Below are 22353 nucleotides of genomic sequence, written 5' to 3' on the forward strand. Positions count from 1 at the left end.
TAAAAAACTATAACAAATGGGCTGGGGATGTGGCTTAAGTGGTAACACGCTCGCCTGGCATGTGCAGGGTGCTGGGTTCGATCCTCAGCACCACATAAAATAAAAATAAAGATAAAAAAAATAACAACTATTTAAAATATGTAGAAATTGACCTAAGGACACACAGCAAATTGTGAACTATTTAGTCAGGGAAAAACTACTAAATCTTGGTAAACACAAGTAAGGTCTATGGCACTTGAGCTAAGACCCACGCTCTCTCCCTCCCCATCAACTCAACACAGTGACAGCAACTCCAGTCAAAAAGATTTCCCCCTCCAGCTCCAAGTCAAGGGCTAAGACACCTTCTCCAAGGAGATATGGGCTACAGGCATTTCTTATCCCACCTAGCTCTGGAATGCAAATGCTAAATTCAAAGCAGTGTGTACCCAGAAATCACAAGCTCCCTTCTTCTAACCAATACCAACTCCTAGAGCAAAGATAGCCAAAAAATGTTGGATCCATGCCAGGAGAGGCAAGTCAATGAGACCAAATACTACTGAACCCAACAAACTGCTCATGTCACCCCAAAAAAGTAGATCACTGTTTCCAGCAACAACTTTGAAGCAGAGGCTCAAAGACTTAATTTTCCAGGAGAAAATGAGGACTATAAGAATAAAGAGCTGGAACAGAATGATGGATAAATTCAAGCCTAAGGGCACTCTTAAAAACAGGAAATTTGGATGGCAAATCATTAAAAGAAAGATGATAGCTCCATAAGAATAGCAAGCTAAACAATGGGGCAAACTACAAGAGAGAACCAAAAAGATCTCTAAAGAGTTCTGCTAGGGTCAGAAGAAACCTAAAACTAACCTCAAAACCTATGGGGGGTGGAGGAAGGATCAATCACAACAGTCTGTGGAAAAACTTCTGTCCCAATGAACTGTTAAAAACAGAGTAATCAAAACAATTAATAGAGCCTAACAGCTAGGTATGATACCAACAGGGAGAGAGTTTAATAGAGATAAGAGAAACAGTCAAGGAGAACCCTGACAAAAACCATTATATCTCAGGTAATTATATCATTTTTCATTATAGCTCGTGCTCAAGACAATGCCCTCTGTGGAGACATGAGACTTCCACACTGTAGTGGACAACAGCTTCACAGGTATATGGGGGGAGAGGGAAGCAATAAATATGAAATAATCAATAATGGGAACCATTTCTATGGGAAATAATGAAAATGTTCTAAAACTGACTGTGACAATAGTGCACAATTCGGTGAACATACAACTACCAAAACATATACTTCAAATGTCTGAAATATGGTTTGTGAATTATGTCAATTCAATTATGTCAGAGGGGGAATGGGGTGAGTTGGTTGTAGTTCTGGAACTCAAACTCAGGGATTTGCGGATGCTATGCAGGCACTATACCACAGAGCTACCACATACCTACCTTCCAACTGTTTTTTTGTAGGTGGTTTTTTGGTAGGTTTTTGTTTGATACTGGGAATTAGAACCCAAGGGCACTTTACAACTGATCTATATCCCCAGTGTGCCTATCTACCTAGACAGGGTCTCACTATGCCACCAAGGCTGGCCTCAAACTTGCAACACACCCAAAGGTTTTTGATTCCCAAAGGTTTTTTCAGCTGCCTGCTTGCTTGTTTTGTTTTTGCAGTGCTAGAGATCAAACCCAGAGTCCTATGCGTAGTAGGTTAAGTGTTCAATCATTGAGCTATATATATACCCACAGTTCTAAGCATTTTTTTCTTTTTAAAAGTGGCTGGGGGGGTGGGGGCTGGGGTTGTGGCTCAGTGGTGGAGCGCTCACCTAGCACATGCATGGCCCTGGGTTCAATCCTCAGCACCACATAAATATAAATAAAGAAAATAAAGATATTGTGTCCAACTACAATCAAAAAACAAATATTAAAAAAAAAAGTGGCTATATTAGGACTGGGGTAGAGTGGTAGAGTGCTTGTCTAGCATGTGTGAGGCACTGGGTTCGATCCCCAGCACCACATATAAATAAGCGAATAAAACAAACGTCCATCAACAACTAAAAAAAATATTTTAAGAAAAAAGAAGTGGCTATATTAATATCAGATTAAATAGGCTTCAAAGTAGTATTTCCATTTACATAAAAAAATGACTTTAGGAGCTGGAGGTATAGTTCAGTGGGAGAGTGCTCGCCTAATATGCACAAGGCCCTGGATTTTATCTCTAGTACACATACCCTCCCCCAAAAAAAGACTTTATTTGCTCTGACATTGGGTCAATTCTCATTATTCAAAGTAGTTAGGTAGTATAAAGTTGATGCAAACAATAAATTAGTAAATTCTAAATAATGCTCCTGGGGAAATATAGGATTAGGTTTCTACAAGCCTCTGGTCACAATATTTTCATTCATCAATATTGCTAGTTCATTAACGTGGAATTCACAGCCTAAGTACTGGAACTTAAAGCCTGAATGAAACTTCTCTAAGTTATCTTCCCCATAAAAGCACACATTTGGTGCTTTGAAGGACACAAGAGGGCATTTAGGGCATTTAGGCGTTTCAGTTGGGGGTCATTTTAAATAGTGAAATCACCAACAAAAGGCACTAAAGAGGATACTTGTTTACAATGAAAGAGTTGAAAACAGGCAGAGCAGTGCCTTGTTCAACCTCAGCTGGAAATACAGAAACTGCCAGGCAAGTCAAATTTTTTGCCACTCTACCCAAGTTTATGAATGACTCTAAAAGTAAAGCAATTATTTATACTACGGTTACAAATGAATTTTATTCAGTGAATTCTACAATAAAGAATTCACAAACAGTCAAAACTGATTCTTAAATATATGATAAAAAATATCTCAAATACATGATTTTAAAATCACTTTTTAGAGCATTTCTTACTGTGTTATAATATATATAAAACAATATTTGCCTTTTTAAGATGGGATCTTGCTAAGTCATTTATGTTAGCCTCGAACTCCTGGACTCAAAGCAATCCTCCTGCCTCAGCCTCTAACTGAGCCTCTGCCACCAAATCCAGGTGGTAATGATTAGATGCTTGCAAAACATTGTGGCTCTTTTAAAATGGCTATGTGGACTTAAAAGAGCCACAATGTTTTGCAAGCATCTAATCATTACCACCTTTTCCAAAACTTTTCATCATCCCAAACAGAAATGCAACAATTCAACATTCCTTCCAACCTCCTGGCACTGTAATCTAAAATCAACTTTCCATCTCTATGAATGTGCCTATTGTGAATGTTTCGTTATCAGTGTAGACACTAAAATATTTGCCCACTTGTGTCTGGCTTAATTTACTTATATTTCCAAGGTTCATTCACGTTGCAGCATGTTTCAGAATTTCATTTCATTTTATGGGCAAATAATATTCCATTTTAGGTACATAACATTATTTTATCACTTCATCTGCTGATGGACACTTAGGCTATATACACCTTTTGGTTAGTAAATAATGCTGTAATTAACACTGATTGGTATCACTGAATCAATGTTTTCAACTTTTGGATATGAAAGATTATAGGAATGGAATTAATAAGCTACATATTAGTACTACATTTAACTTTCTGAAGAATCACTATTCCTACCAGCAATACATAAAGGTTCTAATTTCCCTACATCCTTTCCAACATTTGCCACTTTTTAAAATTAATTATTTATTTACAAACATTTATTTCCACAAATATGGAACACTTTTTGAATTTGCATGTCATCCCTGTGCAGGGGCCATGCTAATTTTCTCTGTATCATTCCAATTTTAGTGTATTTGCTGCCTAAGCAAGCACTACCAGTTTTGTTACTGAGAATTGAACTCAGAGAGCCCAACTACTGAGCCACATCCCCAGTCCTTTTTTGTATTTATTTAGAGACAGGGTCTCACTGAATTGTCTTTGAACTCATGATCCTCCTGCCTCAGCCATCACACTGGGTGCCAGTTTTATCCTACTTGGCATAAAATGGTATCTGTCTTCCTTTCCCCATCCTTCCCTCCTTCTTCTCCTCCCTTTCTTCTCCTTCCACCCCTCCCTTTTTACTTTCCCCTCCAGTGCTGGAAATCAAACCCAGGGCTCTGCACTCTATCACTGAGCTATATTTCCACCCAGGGCTACATTTCTCTTCATGACAAAGAATCCTGGGCATCTTTTCATGAGCTTTTTTGGGGAGTGGGGGTACTGAGTATTGAACTCAGGGGCAGTCGACTACTGAGCGACATCCCCAGTCCTATTTTGTATTTTATTTAGAGGCAGGATCTCACTGAGTTGCTTAGCGCCTCGCCTTTGCTAAGGCTGACTCTCGAACTCCTCCTGCCTCAGCCTCCCAAGCTACTGGGATTACAGCCTACGCCACCATGCAGCCTTCATGTGCACTTTTTTGGTCATGTATATATCTTCTTTACAGAACTGTCTATTCAGATATTTGGCCAACTTTTTAATTTGGTTATCTGTCTTTATTATTAGTTTATTAAGAGTTTTTTAAACATTCGGGATACTACATCCTTATCTGATATAGGACTTACAAATATTTCCTCACACTTCATAGGTTATCTTTTTACTTTCCTTCAATGCACCAAAGTTTTTTATTTTGATGAAATTCAATTTATCTATTTTTTTTCCTTTTGTTGCTCATATTTAAGAATGTATCTCCAATCTCAAGTTCATGAAGATATACTATTTTTTTCTGAGCTTTGATTTCAGTTTTTATTTTTAGGTTGTTGATCCATCGTTTTTCGGGGGGGGGGGGGGGCGGGGAGCCTACTGGGAATTCAACTAAAGGGTACTCAACCACTGAACCACAGTCCCAACCCTATTTTGTATTTTATTTTTAGAGATAGGGTCTCACAGACTTGCTTAGCACCTCGCCATTGCTGAGGCTGGCTTTGAACTCATGACCCTCAAGAGCCATTGGGATTACAGGAGTGCACACCACCACTGGCTTATTGATCCATCTTAAATTAATTTTTGCATATGCATGGGAAAGGCCCAACTTCATTGTTTTGTACTTGAATATTCAATTGTTCCAACACCATTTCTTTGAAGAGACTATTCTTTCCAACAATGAATGGATTTAACATCCTTGTAGAAAATCATTTAGATATACTAAAAGACAAAATGAACTATTAACATGCTACCTATTGGGGAGACAGGAGCTAGATGAGAACAAGGAGTGGGAAGGAGGATTTTCACTATGTAATTTTGTGGACTTAATTAATTTTTGAGCCAATATAAAAGTACTACTTACTCAAAAGCTAAAATAAATGTAAAATTCTAAAATATAATTACTAGGCAAGGCCAGGTGTCATTGGGCACACTTGTAATCCGAGCTATTCGGGAGGCTATAGGTAGGAAGATTTGTCTAAGTTCATGGCCAGCCTTGGCAACTTTGCAAGACTCTGTCTCAAAATAAAAAGAGGCAGGGGCACAGTTCAGTGGCAAAGCCCACCTGGGCTCAATCCCCAGTACCAGCAGAGGGAAGGGGGACAATTACTGATGTGTGTGTGTGTGTGTGTGTGTGTGTGTGTGTGTGTGTATATATATATATATATATATATATATATATATATATATATATGACAACATATCTGACAAGGGATTCATGCTTGGAATATGAAAAGAATCCTACACACACCCAGTGGAAGGGAAAAAAAATTAAAAGGGCAGACAATCCATTAATAAAAAATATAAACCAGGTGCAGTGGCACACACTTGTAATCCCTGTGGCTCAAGAGGCTAAAGCAGGAGAATTACGAGTTCAAAGCCAGCCTCAGCAATGGCAAGTGAGACCCTGTCTCTAAATAAAGTACAAAAAAAGGGCTGGAGATGTGACTCAGTAGTTAAGTTCCCCTGAGTTCAATCCCCGGTCCCCAAGAAAAGAAAAAGAAAAAAATGTAGGCACCCAGAGCTGGTGGTAGAGCACAAGCTCAATGGTAGAATATTTGCCAGGCATGAGTGAGGGCTGGGTTTGATACCCAGCACCACCCAAAAACAAAAAAAGGGGGGGGAGGGGGAGGAAAAGGCCATAAATACACAGAAAGATGCTGAACTTTACTAGTTGTCAGGAAAACACAAATTAAACTACTCCCACAAAAATGGTTCGACACAGTATTAGTAAAATTCTGAGGGTACCTGTAACACAGGATAGAAAAACTTATGAATTTACTTTGAGACCTAAGCATCATTTATTTATGCAGCATTATAATCAACTTTCCAAATTTCACTGTAAGATTTATGTACACAATTTGAAAAAGCTCTTGCATTTGTTTCTCCAACTAGATAAAAAAAAACAATACTGACCAGTACAGTGATGCTTACTAATGAACATATTATGCTATAGCTTACTGAATGGAAACACTCTAAAGAAAAAAGTTTACTTAAGTACTTAAGCTTTTAAAATTAAGAAGTCAAAAAAAAGAAAATTAAGAAGTCGAATTATAATTAATTATATCCAATACAAACAAAGAGACTAACAAAAAGATTCTACTAAGTTAGAACAAAGGCAGAAAACTAGCAGCCTACCTGGTATTATTTGGCCAAAACAGTACTATTTAAATTCAAATTTCAATTCAAATCAACTGATTTTTTTTTTTTTTTTAAGTTCAGTTTTAGGCTAGTTAACCTCCACTACACCTTATGTCTTACAATGGTTTCTAAAGGTATCTGAGGCTTATCCTACTATCTCCACATGGAAGAACTACGTTTAGGTATGATTTCCCCACTCTGCTTCAAGAGAAACAGAGACAGAAAGAGAGACAGGGAAAGGGAAAGGAAAGAGGGTTGATGCAGTAGCACACACTGGTAATCTAGGGAGGCTGAGGCAGGAAGATCACAAGTTCTAGGATAGTCTGGGTAACTTGATGAGACCCAGTCTCAAAACAAAAAATAAAAAGAGCTAGGGATGTAGCTCAGTGGTAGAGCACTTGCATGCCGGAGACCCTGGGTTCAATCCCTATATTACTAAATAAAAGAAAAACACAATGACACACACATTTAGTTCCAATTACTCAGGAGTCTATGGCAGGAGGATCACTTCAAGATTAACCTGGACAGTAAAACAAGACCTCTTAGAAGGAAAAGAAATTATTGAAGGTTTGGGGTATAACTCACTGGCAGAGCATATGCTAAGCAGGTTCAAGGCCCTGGGTTTAATCCCCAGCACCAAAAGAAAAAGAGGATAATATTACCCCTTTGAGAGAATTTTTTTTAATACTTTATTTATTTATTTTTAGGTGTAGATGGATACAACACAATGCCTTTATTTTTTATGTGGTGCTGAGAATCGAATCCGGGTCCCGCTCGTGCTAGGTGAGCGCTTTACCACTGAGCCACAATCTCAGCCCCAAGAAATTTTTATGAGCAAATAAAGTAACATGAAAGGGTTAGGGCTGTACCTCAGTGGTAGAGTGTTTGCCTCACAAGCGTGAGGCACTGGGTTTGATTCTCAGCACCACATAAAAATAAATAAAGATGCTGTGTTCATCTACAACTAAAAAAAGTTTTTTTAAAGTAACAAGAAAAAGCTTTACCTTGAAACTGATGTTATTTTATAAAAAGGAAGTTGTTGAATTAGTCAAATAATTCAACAACTATCCACATAATTCTTTCCACACTATCCATGCTAATTCTTGATTCAAACAACCTATCTTGAAAGTATGCAACATAAAATGAAGAAGGAAAACAGAAAAAGGGGAAATTGAATAGTTTAGAAGTAATTATAGCCAAAAGCATAAAATCATCTAAGAAAAGGTGATCACCACCTCTAAATCAACAATAAGAGGAGAAGCAGCGAAATGCAGCCATAACTAATCAGAATCTTCTACTGAACAATATTTCAATGAACACTTGTTTAGTTTACTGTTACAGTATGTCTTATGTTATTTAATACTCTATTAGCTCTTCAGTAAGGTTTAAGGAGTTCAAGGTTCATTGCATATATCTCTTTAATATTTCTCAAACACATAAAGGTAAGACTCAACACAAAGCAGGAAAAAAAAAATTTTTTTAAGGTGGCTTAAATGTCAGTCTTTACCCCAGTGTTATTTGCTGTTTCTGTGGTGCTGGGGATTGAACCCAAGTCCCTGTACAGGTTAAGCAAGCACTCTACAGATTAACTACATCCCAGAACAAAGCAGAAAATGTAATATAATGAAGGAGAGCTGAAATTCAGTGCTTAAAATGATTATTTCCAATTTTTCAGAAGTACTCAACCCTTATATTTTCTCTATTGAAGATGAAAAACCGACAGGTTATCATTTCAGTGACAATTTTTGTGTAAGTACTTAGAACATGAGATTTACTTTTTAAGCCAGTCCCAGTAATGGAAAAAAAAAAAGTTATATAATTTGGATATTGGCGTTCTGTTAGTAAACCACATAGTAATTCATACTTTTTATTCTGCAGTCATTTGTAATATTAGAAGTAGAAATTTAGAAATTTTTACTCTTCCAAATCCTGGACAATAAGGTAGGCTATATACATCACACTTCTTGAAATCTGACTCATAACCAATGTCTAATCCTTCCCACTCAATTCAAGTGTGGGATACGGCATCAGAAGTCACAGTAAATATTTTAGGCTTTGTGGGCCAACAGATAATATTAAAAGATATTATGTAAGTACTTAAATAAGAAAACAAATTTCTAAAATTTTTATCAACGAAATTCAAAATATATTAATCTAGTAAAAATTTTTTTGGGGGGAGCAGGGTACCAAGGATTGAACTCAGGGGCTAGCAACCACTGAGCCACATCCCCAGCCCTATGTTTTATTTTATTTAGAAACAGTGTTTCACTGACTTGCTTAGCACCTCGCTTTTGCTGAGGCTAGCTCTAAAATCCCAATCCTCCTGCCTCAACCTCTTGAGCCTCTGGGATTACAGGCATGTTCCACCGCACATGGCATAAAATATCTGTAATAAATCAACTAATAAGAATGAAATTCTTTTTGGAAAATAACATTTTGCTGTTTAACTGAGGAGGATTTATAGGTTTTTGTTGTTGCTTTTGTTTTATTTTTATTTTGACATGGAGGCCTTGCTATGCTGTCTACACTGGTCTGGAACTTATGATCTCAAATGATCCTCCTGGCTCAGCCTCCTAAGTAGCTGGACTGTAGGTCCTCACCTAGCCCTGAGGATGATTTAAATTAACTCACCATAGGTAAAGGGCTTTCTCTGCTTGGCTAATGAAGGCGTCACTCGGAAATTTACCTTGGTCTTAGCCTCATTTTCACTTTTATCTTTAGAAAAATTCTGCTGTGATTAAATATTCATTTTAGACTTTACTTATGTTGCTCTCCTGTGAGTTGGGAATATGACTAGCGCTTAGTCTGGTTCTATGTATGCTGCATGCTGTATCTTTTAACATAACTATAAATCAAAGTATAAAAACACTATGCTTGGCCAACACCATGAAAATAATTCACTGTGCCTTTAGAGCAAAATATATGAAATCCACTCTCCTCTTTTGTTTGAAATGATAGTATGCAATGGTATTTTTATTAATGTTGTTTAAATAGACTACAGGACTGGGGAACTAGCTCAGTGGTACAACACTTGCCTAACATGCAGAAGTCCCTGGTTGATCCCCAGCACTGAGGGAAAAAAGAAGGGGGCAGGTAGAGAAGAAAAAAATAAATAGTGAGAATAGAAAAATATCTAGGGACGTTAAACTTAATTAGTATCCCCAGAGAAAGAAGATATTAAATCCACGGTGGGGGGGTGGGGAGTATTCTATGAAACTAAACCAAATAAAGCTCACAGAAATGTGAAATGTAAATGATTTTTTAAATCCAACAAAAAAATCTTTTGGAGCCAGGCGCACTAGCACATGCCTGTAATCCTAGCTGAGGCTGAGGCAGGAGTGTGGAGAGTTCAAAGCTAGCCTCAGCAAAAGCAAGGTACTAAGCAAATCTGCAAGACCCTGTCTCTAAATAAAATACAAAATAGGGCTGGGGATGTGGCTCAGTAGTCTCATGTCCCTGAGTTCAATCCCTGGTACCAAAAAAAGGATTTTTCAGAATGTCGGTTGAGCCAGGCATGGTGAACAAGATATATGTGAAGAGTATATTAAATAGCTATAGAGCAACATGGGGGTAGGGGGAGTCTAGCAACTTGGGACGCTAAGGCAGGATCAAGTTCAAGGCCAACCTGGGCTACTTGGTAAGATTCTGTCTCAAAATAAAAAAAAGAAGCCAGGCACAGTGGTATGTGCCTATGATCCCAGCAACTTAGGATGCCAAGGGAAAAGGATCCAAGTTCAAAGCCAGTCACAGCAACCAAGGGGGCTCCTGTCTTGAAATAAAAAATAAAAAGGGCTGATGATATAGCTCAGTAGTAGAGTGCCCCTGGGTTCAATCCCCAGTACCACAAATAAAAAGCAAGGCATGAAGGGTGGGATGGACTGATTAAAAGTTTTTAAAACACTCAAATATGAAAAGTCAGCTCTCGGGCTGGGGATGTGGCTCAAGCGGTAGCGCGCTCGCCTGGCATGCGTGCGGCCCGGGTTCGATCCTCAGCACCACATAAAACAAAGATGTTGTGTCCGCCAAAAACTAAAATAAATAAATAAATAAATTTTAAAAAAATATATTACAAATAAAATAAAAAGAGTAAGATGGTCTCCTCCTCATTCTTAAAAAAAAATTAAAGAAAAGAAAAGTCAGCTCTCTATAAAGTAAAAATCAAGTGTACCAGTTATCTATTGTGTAACAAATTATTTGAAAACAGTGGCTAAGTCAAGTGTATCAATTATCCATTATGTAACAAATTATTCCAAAACTCAGTGGCTTATAACAATAATTATTTCTAAAAGTTTCCTTTAAACAGGTATTTGCAGGGCCATGGCTAGCAGCTCTGACTCAGTACCTCTGATAAGGCTGCATCAGACATGAGCCAGGGCTACTCATTCATATGGCTGTTGGTGCTGGGTATTGGCAGAAAACCCCAGTTCTGGCACTTTTAAAGGACTACTATAGTATTCTCACAAATGGCAACTTTTTTGCCCAAGAACAAGGGATCCAAAGAGCAGGGAAATAGCTATATTCTTTTAATGACCAAGCCTGAGAAGTCACTGTTGATTCTGTTATACTCTCTTGGTCACAGAGACCAGCCCTGAGAAACTGTGTGTAGAAATCATAGAAGCAAGTAAATAACCAGGAGACAGGAATATGGGGCCACCTTGGAGGCTGACTACCACACCAAGCTATAAGCTCAGAAAAAAATCTTCAACTTCCATAACCAACAAAAAAAAATTATATGAATTCTATAAAGAATATTTATAAAACAAATAAAAATGTAATTTAAAGAAAAATAAAAACACATGGACAAATAATTGATAGATGAAACATAAATCATACATTATAAGCATTCAAAAAGTATTGCTGGGGCTGGAGATATAATTCAGCAGGAAAGCACTTGCCTAACACGCATGAGCCCTACATTTGATCCCTACCACCATATACACACTCATACTCACAAAGTACTGCTCATTATTACTATATAGTGCATATTATTTATATTACTAGAACACAAGCTTTACATATTTTTCTGAAAATGGTGTATCTGACTGGGCACAGTAGCACACACCTGTAATCCCAGCAGCTCAGGAAGCTGAGACAAGAGAATCTCAAGTTCAAAGCTAGCCTTAGCAATGGCGAGGCACTAAGCAACTGAGTGAGACCCTGTCTCTAAATAATATACAAAACAGAGCTGGGGGTGTGGCTCAGTGGTTGAGTACCTTGAGTTCAATCCCCAGTACCAAAAAAATTTGTATCTGCGTTCATTCATTCTTACTTTTTTCTCACTTCCCCTTGGATCCAAAGACTAGGAATAGAGAGGCAGTTATCTACCTCCTTGATCCCAGTCTCTGAACTTGGCCTCAGCAAAGTACAGTGAGGGAACTTTAAGTCATAAATATGGGGGAGAGGGATGAATCGGATCTACAGTAAGCTATTTATGAAAGCCAAGCTTCAGTTACTAAATACTTTCTTCATTTTTACTCTATTGGGGGTAGGCTCTATATTGAACTGTGATGGGTACCAAAATTAAAGACAATAAATGTATAAATTTGCCACCTCCTACTGTTCTATAATTTAATATTCTTCCTTCTGGCCTGATGAATCTAAATTATCACTTTCTTATTGTCCTTTAAGGGAGCAGGTCTCAAACATTTTAGTCTCAGGATCCCTTTTTTACTAATTTCACTGAGCCACATCCCCATGCCTACTTTGTATTTTATTTAGAGACAGGGTCTCACTGAGTTGTATAGTGCCTCACGGTTGCTGAGGCTGGCTTTGAACTCTCCATCCTCCTGTCTCAGCCTCCCGAGCTGCTGGCATTACAGGTATGCACCACTGCACCCAGCATAATTACATTCTTAATTACTGAGAACTCAGAGCTTTTGCTTAGGTGATTATAGCCATCAATATGTACAGCATCAGAACCTAAGGCAGAAATTTTAATATTAATTTATTTTAAAATGAGTTATTACTGGGCATGATGATGCACATCTATAATCCCAGCTACTCAAATGACATGTCCTGAGCATCCCAAAGCTCAAGGCCAGCCCTGGCAACTTAGCAAGACCCTGTCTCAATATAAAATAATAAGGGCTGGGGGTATAGCTCTGTGGTTGAGGGCTTGCTTACCATGTACAAGGCCTTGGGTTCAACCTCCATTACTACACATAAACAGAATAATAATCATTAGAAGCAGCATCTCTTTACACGTTTATTATGGTTTGGATATGAGGTGTCCCCAAAAGCTCCTGTTAATGCAGGAATATTCAGAGGTTAAATGATTGTATTATGAGAGCTATAACATAATCAGTCCATCCTAGCCTGAATGTACTGACTGGGTGGTAACAGTCAACAGGTAGGATGTAGCTGGAGTTGGTATATCACTCGGGGCATGCCCTGGAAGAACTCTTCCCTGTGGCCTCTTCCTCCCCTCTCTCTCTCCTGACCCTGCCATGAAGGGAGCAGTTTTCCTCCACTGGGCCCTTCCTCTGTGGTGTGATACCTCACCTTGGTCCCAGAGCAATGTAGCCAGTTGTCTATGGACTGAGACCTCTGAAACTATGAGGCCCAAATAAACTTTTCCTCTTCTAAGTTGTTGTTCTTTTTTAAAATTTGTTCTAATTAGTTATACATGACAGTAGAATACATTTTGACACACTGTATACAAATGGAGCAAACTTCTCCCTCCTCTTCCTATACATGGTGCAAAGTCACATTGATATGCAACCATACATTTATATTGTCCATCTCATTCTACTGTCCTTCCCATCCCCCCACCCTCGCCCCTCCCTCACACCCCACTGCACAACTCAACGTTCCTCTATTCTTCCCTTACCCCCTGGCCCCCAATTATGGAGCAGCATCTACTTCTAAGTTGTTATTCTATGGTACTTCAGTCACAGTGATGAAAAGCTGACTAAATAATGCTCAAGTAACTTTTTTTAATCAAAAATAACTTATTTTCCAAATAAAAAAATTTATGGGGCTGGGAATATAGCTCAGTGGTGGAGTATATGCTAGTGCTAGGCCCTAGGTTCAATCCCCAGAATCATAAAAAGTATTTACACATATAATTGAATAGCACTGTCCTACATTTTCTCAATCTCTGCAATGTGAGTTTTAGTACAGGACATCTAGATACATACTTCTGCATTTCATCAGGGGGCTTTTGTTTATTAGGACAGGTGTCACTACGTAGCCCAGGCTGACCTTAAACTCATATATATGGACTTAAGGGAGCTGCCTGCATCTGCCTTTCAAGTAGCAGGGACTCAGGCTGGAGATATAGCTCAGTTGGTAGAATGCTTGCCTGGCATGCACAAGGCCTTGGGTTCAATACCCACCACTACAAAAAGAAGAAGAAGAAGAAAGCACTATGAAGTAGCAGGAACTATGGGTGTGAACCACCAAACTCAGCTCACTTAATCTGTTTTGACAATTTGTTTTCTTTGAATAGCATAAAAAATATAAATTTTGAAGAAAATCTAACCTCATATAGCTATGTCTACATGCTTAAGAAAAGGGAATACATTTCAATAACCTCTTCAAATAATTATGTAGTCAGATAACTGACTACGTCATCATATTTTAAAAAAAAAAAGACTTAAAAAGTATGCTTAGCCAGGCACAGTGGTACATGCCTGTAATCCCAGTGGCTCAGGAGGCGGACAGGAGGATTGCAAGTTCAAAGCCAGCCTCAGCAAATTAACAAGGCCCTAAGCAACTTGGTGAAACCCTGTCTCTAAATATTTTAAAAAGGTTTGGGAATGTGGCTCAATGGTTAAGTGCCGTGGATTCAATCCCTAGTACCAAAAAAAAAAAAAAAAAAAATAGAAAGAAAGTACATTACTTAAATGTCAGCTGTAACATGTAACAATTCTCTAATTTTAAAATCTATTTATTGATCTACTTTGCATTTTGAAACTTTCCTATGCATAATTTTTCATCATTACACATAGGTTGTTTAGAAAATACTGATTGAGTAAGTTATATAGACCTTCCAAATACTGACACTGTTCCCACCCCCCAAAAAAACAAAAATACACATTCATTATCATTACCAACCTCATCAGAAAACAATTTAAACATTGAAAAACTGCCAATCAACTCACAGAAGCAAACATAAATTTTCCAAAATTCTAATTTCCATTTCAAAGCTCAACTTTTATCATTAGCAACATATCAGCTGTTTTCCTGAAAATGACAGGCTCAATTTATTCATTTTTGAGAAAAAAAGCTGCCAAATACTCATGCTGAAAAACCAGTTTGTCATTCAAATAAAAATTACTTTTCATGGAAAAAAAAGAAAGCATATAATTTGCTGGGCATGGTAAAGCATAACTATAATCCCAGCATCTAAGGAGGCTGAGACAGGAGAACAAGTTCAAGGCCAGCCTCAGGAACTGGTGAGGCCCTAAGCAAATTAGCCAGACCCAGTCTCTAAATTAAAAAAATAGGGCTGGGGATGTGGCTCAAGCAGTAGCACGCTCGCCTGGCATGCGTGCGGCCCGGGTTCGATCCTCAGCACCACATACAAACAAAGATGTTGTGTCTGCCGAAAAATAAAATATTAAAATTCTCTCTCTCTCTAAAAAAATAAAATTAAAAAAATAAAAGGATTGGGGGTGTGGCTCAGTGATTAAGCACCTGAAGGTTCAATCCCCAGTACTCCTCCCCACCTGCCGCAGTCTGGCTGGGCACAAAATAACCGAGCCACCACAAAGCCTTGTAGATTCAAACAGCAACTCTTTATTCCCACACTCTACCCACACTTCCCGTGAACACACTGCCTTCACCCAGCTCCGGGCGCCAATTCTCTCAGGACCCTGAGAACTCAACAGGAACTCCAAAGGAGCGGGGGCCTGAGGCAGCAGGATATGCCCTAATCCCAGCAGGATCCGCCCTAATCCTGGAGCCACCCTATTCCCAGCAGGATCCACCCTAAACCTGGAGCCGCCCTATTCCCAGTAGGATCCACCCTAAACCCGGAGCCACCCTAATCCCTGAGCAGGGTCACCTTTCAACCCAAAATGCCATGCGTCATTCCTACTTGGCTATGGCTCTCAGCACCCACCCTCCCAAAATTTTTTTTATTGGTTCCAAGTAATTCAACTTGAAACCAATGTGGCAATAAAGATACAATGAATAGTTTAAAGCAACTATATTAACTTACGCAAAGGTGTTAGCATTTCATCCATTATTGCTATTTCACCATTAACATGTCAGCATAGTAAATAAGGTAAATAATGGACTACTGAAGTTATTAAATCAGTCGTAAACTTGCAGAGCTTAATAGGGACTCAGAGACACCATGATACCTACATTCTGGGGACCAAACTAAAGATCACTGCTTAGTAGGCCTGGCTGCACTTATACCTATATTCCCAGCTACTCAGGAGGCTGAACCAGATTGATCATTTGCTATTATTACAAGTTAAAGATGGCTAGAGAGGTCTGACCGTTAGCCCCCTTTGACACATCTTTTAATGACTGGTTGCTGATATGATACCATATTACCATCCAAAAATTCAAGGGATTGGGAATATAGCTCAATTTACAGCCCTTCCCTACCATGCGTGAGGCCCAGATTGGATCCCTAACACTCCAACTTATTTCAGTAAAATAGGACATCAGAGAAAGCTGGGACTAAAAAGTGCCCAGATAAGTCATACAGAGGTTAGAACTGCTGTGCAGTATATGTATTCCTAGGGTAAGAAATTCCAAGAGTTCAAACAGAAGACTTCCCAGAGTGGCTCACCATGGTGTTTGATTAGCAGAAATACGAAGAACAAGTACTCTTCATAATAAACCCAGAGGTATTTCCTCCCCATTACCATCTCAGGCTTTTTACAATAAACTGAAGAATTCAGAAATAAAATAGTTTTTTATGTTGATTCTTCCACTCCTTCCCACAAAGTATAATACTAAGCTTAAACAGATATAAAAAGTTAAAATAAGATAACAGAATTTAAAAAATAACAGAATCATAGAATTTTACAGGTAGAAACTCTGCCTCTTTATACTACTTAAAACCCTGACAAGATGCCTAATGCCTTTCCCAAACATCACATAACTTCTTCTTAAGAGCAGAACCAAATGCTACTTACTCAAGTTCCTCAAAGTGTCGGAGGTATAACCTGCTCCAGAATCACATATAGTACTTAATAAAAGTGTAGATGGTATGCATGTCTGTATTCCAGCAACTCAGAAGGCTGAGGCAGAAGGACAGCAAGTTCAAGGCCAGCCTCAGCAACTTAGCAAGTCCCTAAGCAAATTAGTGAGACCCTGTTTCAAAATGAAAAATAAAAGAGTTGGGCATTTGCCTCACTACTTAAGTGGACCCAGGTTCAAACCTTGGTGCCAAAAAAAAAAAAAAAAAAAAAAATTTTTTTTTGATAGTGTATGCCTATAATCCTGGCCATTTGATACTTTGAGAAAGGAAGATGATAAGAATCATTCTGCATCAGAATCACCTAGAGGACTTGTTAGCAAGATCCTGGGTAACTTAGCAAGATCTTGAGTCAAAGTAAAATTCAAAAAGGATAGAGATGTTAGCATGTGTAAGGCTTGTTTTCACCCCACCCCCACCCCACTAAAGAAAAAAAAGAACAGTGATGATGCAAAGTCAATCCAACTGAATCAGAATCACTGAAGAATTTCTCAAATCAGCATTTTAATAAGCTCTCCAGGTGAGTCTTGTTTATCCAAAGTTATTTATTGATTGTACATTCTACAATATTCTTTTAGAAAAAGAGACAAGAACTAACATTTTTATTTTAGCTGTGTTAAGATAAAATATGTCACAGAGTCACCTGGAAAACTACCTTAAAATGAATAGTCAAGAAAAAAATCCTTTCTAAGGCTAGGGATATAGCTTAGGTGGTAGAGTGCTTGCCTTGCATGCACAAGGCCCTGGGTTTGATCCTCACCCCACCCCACCACCAGGCAAAAGAAAGCCTTTCTAAGGACACATTTGATGTGAGAAGCTCTTCGTTCAAGAACAGTGGTTCTCAAATTCAAGCGTGCATCAGAATCACCTACAGGACTTGTTAAAACAGACTGCCAATCAGAAGGTCTGGCATGAGGCCCAAGAATTTGCATTCATAACAGATGCTGCTGCTGCTGATAATGATGATGATGGTCTAGACACCACACTTTGAGAACTATCAACCTAGAGAGACAGTAAAACCGTGAGAATAAGTTTATCAAAAGATTTAGAAAAAAAGATCAGTTAGGAGAGAAAGAGTAGTATACTTGTGATTGTTTGAGAACCACTTAGGAAAGATGGTGATTTGAACTACCAGCTATGGCTCTCCAGAATATAAAAGATGAAATCACATGTTGTTTAATAATACCTTGCATTTTTAAAGCATTTCAGTTATAAAGCAATTTCAGACTCAAAATTCAACTTAGTGAATGTTAAAGAATGACATTATAGAGATAAAGAAACTATAACAGAAAAAGCATAAACTACCTCTAATCAAGTGGCAAAAATATATTCCCTACCTCTAAATTCAGTGTCCTTATTAGCATTGCCTGTTCTCATTTTTCAGGAGCAAAAGGTACATGAGTTACTACCAAAAAGGTATTTTTTATATGCTCTACCTAAAAACAAGGTAGATTCCCACATTCAATTTGTTTTAGATGTTGTTTAGAAAGCAATTACTTAAGATTGACAGTATCAACTTGCTTCCACTTATTTATTCTAGTTCAAAAACAAATGATAGAGAATTGAAGAGGGAATTTACAGATTATTCTTCTCTCTCCTGCATAAATTTCAGAGTCAACTCTATAGCCTCAGTCCCTAAATCACAAACATAATTTGCATGTTGGGTTCCCTCTAAATCTCTCACCTAATCCAGGTTTTCATAAGAACATTGAATCCCATGTGTCTTATCATGCTCATGGGGCCATAAGCAGCTATCCTTGATACATCTTCTCCATCCACTAAAACCTTATTCTTTTTTTTTTAAATGTTTTTAGTTGTAGATGGACACAATATATTTATTCATTTTTATGTGGTGCTGAGGACTGAACCCACTGCCTCACACGTGCAAGGCAGGCACTCTACCACTGACCTACAGCCCAGCCCTGTTATTCTTATTAACATTCTTCCCTGCATGTCCCAATAGTTCAAAACCATATCTGACAGAACTCATCATTATATCCTCCCTCCACCACACACACCTGCTTTTGTGCCTGTTTTTTGTTTGTTTGGGGTTTTTTGGTTTTCTTTTTTTAAGAGTGCTGAGGATTGAACCCAGGGCCTCACACATGCTAGGCAAACACTCTACCACTGTACATCTCAAGCACTCTACATCTTCCAGTCTTATGCCTGAATTCTTTATTTACATTAACAGAGCTACCACCCACCAAACAAGAAACCTGAAATTCATCCAATATGTGTCCCCTTCACATCAATCTCAATGCCCACCCTCCACTTAGTCAGTTATCAGTAATAAACTAGTTGCCATTTCATTGGTAACTACCATGTACTTAGTCACTATACATTTTTTTTACTTCATTCTCTCAACATCTCTATTAAGTATGTATAGTTTTGTCCCTATTTCACAAATGAGAAAATTGAGGCTAAGAATAATTAATCTATCCATACAGTAAGTAAAAAGTGGCAAAGGAGACATGCAAACTCAGTGTTTCACAAAGTGCCTACCATTCCCCCATACAAAAATGCGTCCTTGTGTAACACCTCATTTTCAGTCCTAAACTACCCATTCAAATGATAATTTCTCACCTAGATTACTTCTGAGATTCCAACTGGTCTCCCTGCTTCCAGCCTCACCTGCCTTCATTTCTCAAGTGCTTCAAGTGATCTTTCTGAATCACAAATCTGATTCTTTTAAACTCTTGATATAAAAGCCTTCAGGAAGGCCCTCTATCAAACAGAATAGAGGATAAATTCCAACCCTTTAAAACAGGTCCATAATCAAAATTTAAAAGTTCTGAAATTTTAGCCAGGCATGATAGTGCACACCCCTCCAGCTCAGGAGGCTAAGGCAAGAAGATGGCAAGTTCAAAGCCAGCCTCAGCAACTTAGCTGGGGATGTGGCTCAGTTGTTAAGAATCAGTAGGTTCAATCCTCGATACCAAAATAAAGTTTTGAAATTTTAGCTTTTTCATAAACTTGCAACAAAACCAACCTGAATCTCTGGAGGCTACTGTCTATCTCAACAACATGATATTCAACATGATATTTTAATGCAGAAATGTAAACATGTTGATAATAAAAAGTTAAAACAGATCCCACTAGCATACTACATAAGAGATCTTACTAGAAAAAGGTAAATTCCAAAATACTATATTCTGAAGTCCAAAACACACCTAGACCTAAGAGTACAGAAAAGGGACTGTGGAACCCTCATATATTCCACCCATTAATCCAATCTAATTTCCTCCAATCACACTACACATCCTTTAATTCTAGAAACATAAAAAGGGGCTCTGTTGCCCTGAATATCCTCCTACCTGGTGATGTAGTCACCCTTCAAGAAGCCGTCTCAAGGATTTCCTTTATTGCAAAGTTTGCACTGTGTCACCAACCATGGTACCAAATACCAGCCTCCACTATTGCACGATATATATTCGTTTTCTATCTAGAGTGTGAATGACATTTTCGTTGGGTATTTTATTCATTCCTAGCAAAATGCCCTAACTACAAGCTCATTAACGTACAATAAATGAAGCAAATGCATGCCCAACACTCCTAACTCCTATGTCCCTTCCAACTTCATTTCTCCTTCATCCTCAAATCTTAGGATTTTCCCTAATCACGAAGGCCCTTCACAGCTATTACCACTTCCCGAGTTTCTCCTTCCCAATGTCATCTTAAAATTATTTTCTAACATGAGCCTTCTTTTGGCCCCAAGCTTCCAAATGTCTTTCACCTACCTCCATTTAAGCTGTAGTTCTTTATCCTAACCAAGAACAGGTCCATTTCCCTCCCTGAAGAGCAATCCATCCTCACTGCCGTTATCTCCTACCCACTCTTTCAGCAACCCTTCTCCAGGTACGGGCCTTTCCCCAAAAAACCCTACTCACAACGGGTCTCACAAACCCCTCTTTTCTACCGGTCAGGGTCCACACGCTGCAGAACCTGGCTCGACTAGTATCCGCACCTCAAACCTCCCTCGCAGCCAGAGTCCCTTCCCCCAGTGTCTCGCAACCGGCACCCCTCCCTTCACTCTCCCCATATCTCTGGAGGTCCAGCCGCTCTGGAACTGTCCCAGGGGCCAGGTCTTTAGCGTCTTAGACTCCCCTACCCCACCCCCGCCACAGGACCGCGCCGGTCCGCGCAGCCTCGGTCCCTAGCACCTGGTTCCCAGATCCTCCTGGGCTCTACAAATCCCCTACGGCCCGACGTAGGGCAGGGCCTCCAGCTCACCTTGCTGGATGTCGCCGTTGCTGCCCCCCGGAATGGGCACGCTGAGCTGGCGCTCCGGCTCCGGCAGGCAGCGCAGGCAGAAGGAGTGAAGGCAGGGCAGCAGCTTGGGCTCCGCCTCACGCCGGCTCTGCAAGCTCTGCTGACACACCGCGCAGGTGTCCAGGAGCGAGGCTGGCGGCCCAAGCGGCGGCCCGGACGAGGGACCCGGAGCGGGAGCCGACGCTGGAGCTGGGGCCGGCGTTGATACGGCTCCCCCGGGCACTCCAGGGCCCACTGAGGCCGCCGGGGCAGAGGCGGCAGGGGCCGATCCCGAGGAGGCCGCGGCCACCCCCCCGTCGTCGGGCCCGGCCGCGCCGCCCTCCGCGCCAGCCCTGCTGCCTTCCTCCTCCTCCTCCTCCACCAGCACCGCGGCGAGAGGCGGCTCCGCCTCCTGCGCCGCGGGCCCGGCAGTCCCGGCAGTTACCGGCGCGCTGCCGTTGCCCCCGCCGCCGCTCTCAGCCTCGCCGCCGCCTTTGTTTTCCGCCATGTTTTCCTCTTTGAACCCGCCGGACCGCCCCGCGCCGCCCGCCGCCCGCGTCGCCGCCGCCGCCCCCAGCCCCAGCCGCAGCCGCAGCGAGAGCGGCCGCCGAGAGCGAGCAAGCGAGCGAACCCACGAGAGCGTGCGCGCACGGGGTGCCCCCGCCCTCGCGTCGCGCGGTTAAGGGAGAGAGGACGCGGCGCGCGCACGTACGCACGGACGTCCTCCGGAGGGAGGCGGGAATTCGGTGCGCGGGCGCGGGGCCGTCCTCGACTCCTGTTCGGCCTTCAGGGGCCGGTACGTTGCGTCAGCGCGACGGCCTTTTAGCTCCGAAGGAGCTTTTAAAGCTAGAGGCCATTGGCACTGGATGGCCTTTGCCTGGAGGTGGTTATGAGCTCGGACGCAGGGGTGGTGCGATGGGGAGAAGGGTGGAAGGGTTGGAGTCTGGGCCGGATTCCTTCCCGAACGAATGTCTCCCAGGCGGCACCATCCCTCGCGACGGGCGCGTCTCCGGGGAAGCTTCACCTGCGGCTCAGTCGGACGCCGGGTCCTCTTGGCTCCGCTGTGGCCACCTCCTGGGTCTCTGCGGTGCTTTGACGCCTGTTCAATTGAGAGGTTGTGACCCAGGGGAGCGGTAAAGCGGGCTTTTTTAAAATATATGGATATATATATATAGTGGTCACCAGAATAGCCTGAAAAGACCCACGAAGGAAGCAACTCCTTAGGCTCTTTATAGCTTCTTAAGGTGCATCTCAAACGTTGCTGCGAAGCAGTCAACTGAGGAGCTTTTTAAAGCCGAGATGCCACGGCCACACCCCAGACCTGAATCAGGAAGTGGGAGAGAGAGCTGATGGATGCTGAAAAGTCACTTAAGCAGATTCTGATGTGTGACAGTGTGGGGTGTCACCGCTCTACCCAATATTATTACGTCCTGG

General features: G+C 40.6%; 1 protein-coding gene and 1 non-coding gene across 4 annotated transcripts in view; both read right to left on the reverse strand.

The window, feature by feature from the left end:
• Positions 1-21467, reverse strand: part of Trim33 (tripartite motif containing 33) — a 123156-nt gene extending 101689 nt beyond the window's left edge. For all 3 annotated transcript variants that reach the window (XM_071618219.1, XM_027940273.2, XM_027940272.2), the window contains exon 1: positions 20902-21467. In XM_071618219.1, the coding sequence (XP_071474320.1) occupies positions 20902-21427 (526 nt within the window). In that variant the 5' untranslated portion in view covers positions 21428-21467. The remainder of the gene's footprint in view (positions 1-20901) is intronic.
• Positions 3673-3775, reverse strand: LOC114096783 (U6 spliceosomal RNA). The gene has a single exon (XR_003583492.1). It is a non-coding gene; the product is annotated as a U6 spliceosomal RNA (small nuclear RNA).
• Positions 21468-22353: the final 886 nt, after the last annotated feature.

This window comes from Marmota flaviventris, chromosome 10, assembly GCF_047511675.1.
Source record: "Marmota flaviventris isolate mMarFla1 chromosome 10, mMarFla1.hap1, whole genome shotgun sequence".
In the NCBI taxonomy this organism is placed as follows: domain Eukaryota; kingdom Metazoa; phylum Chordata; class Mammalia; order Rodentia; family Sciuridae; genus Marmota; species Marmota flaviventris.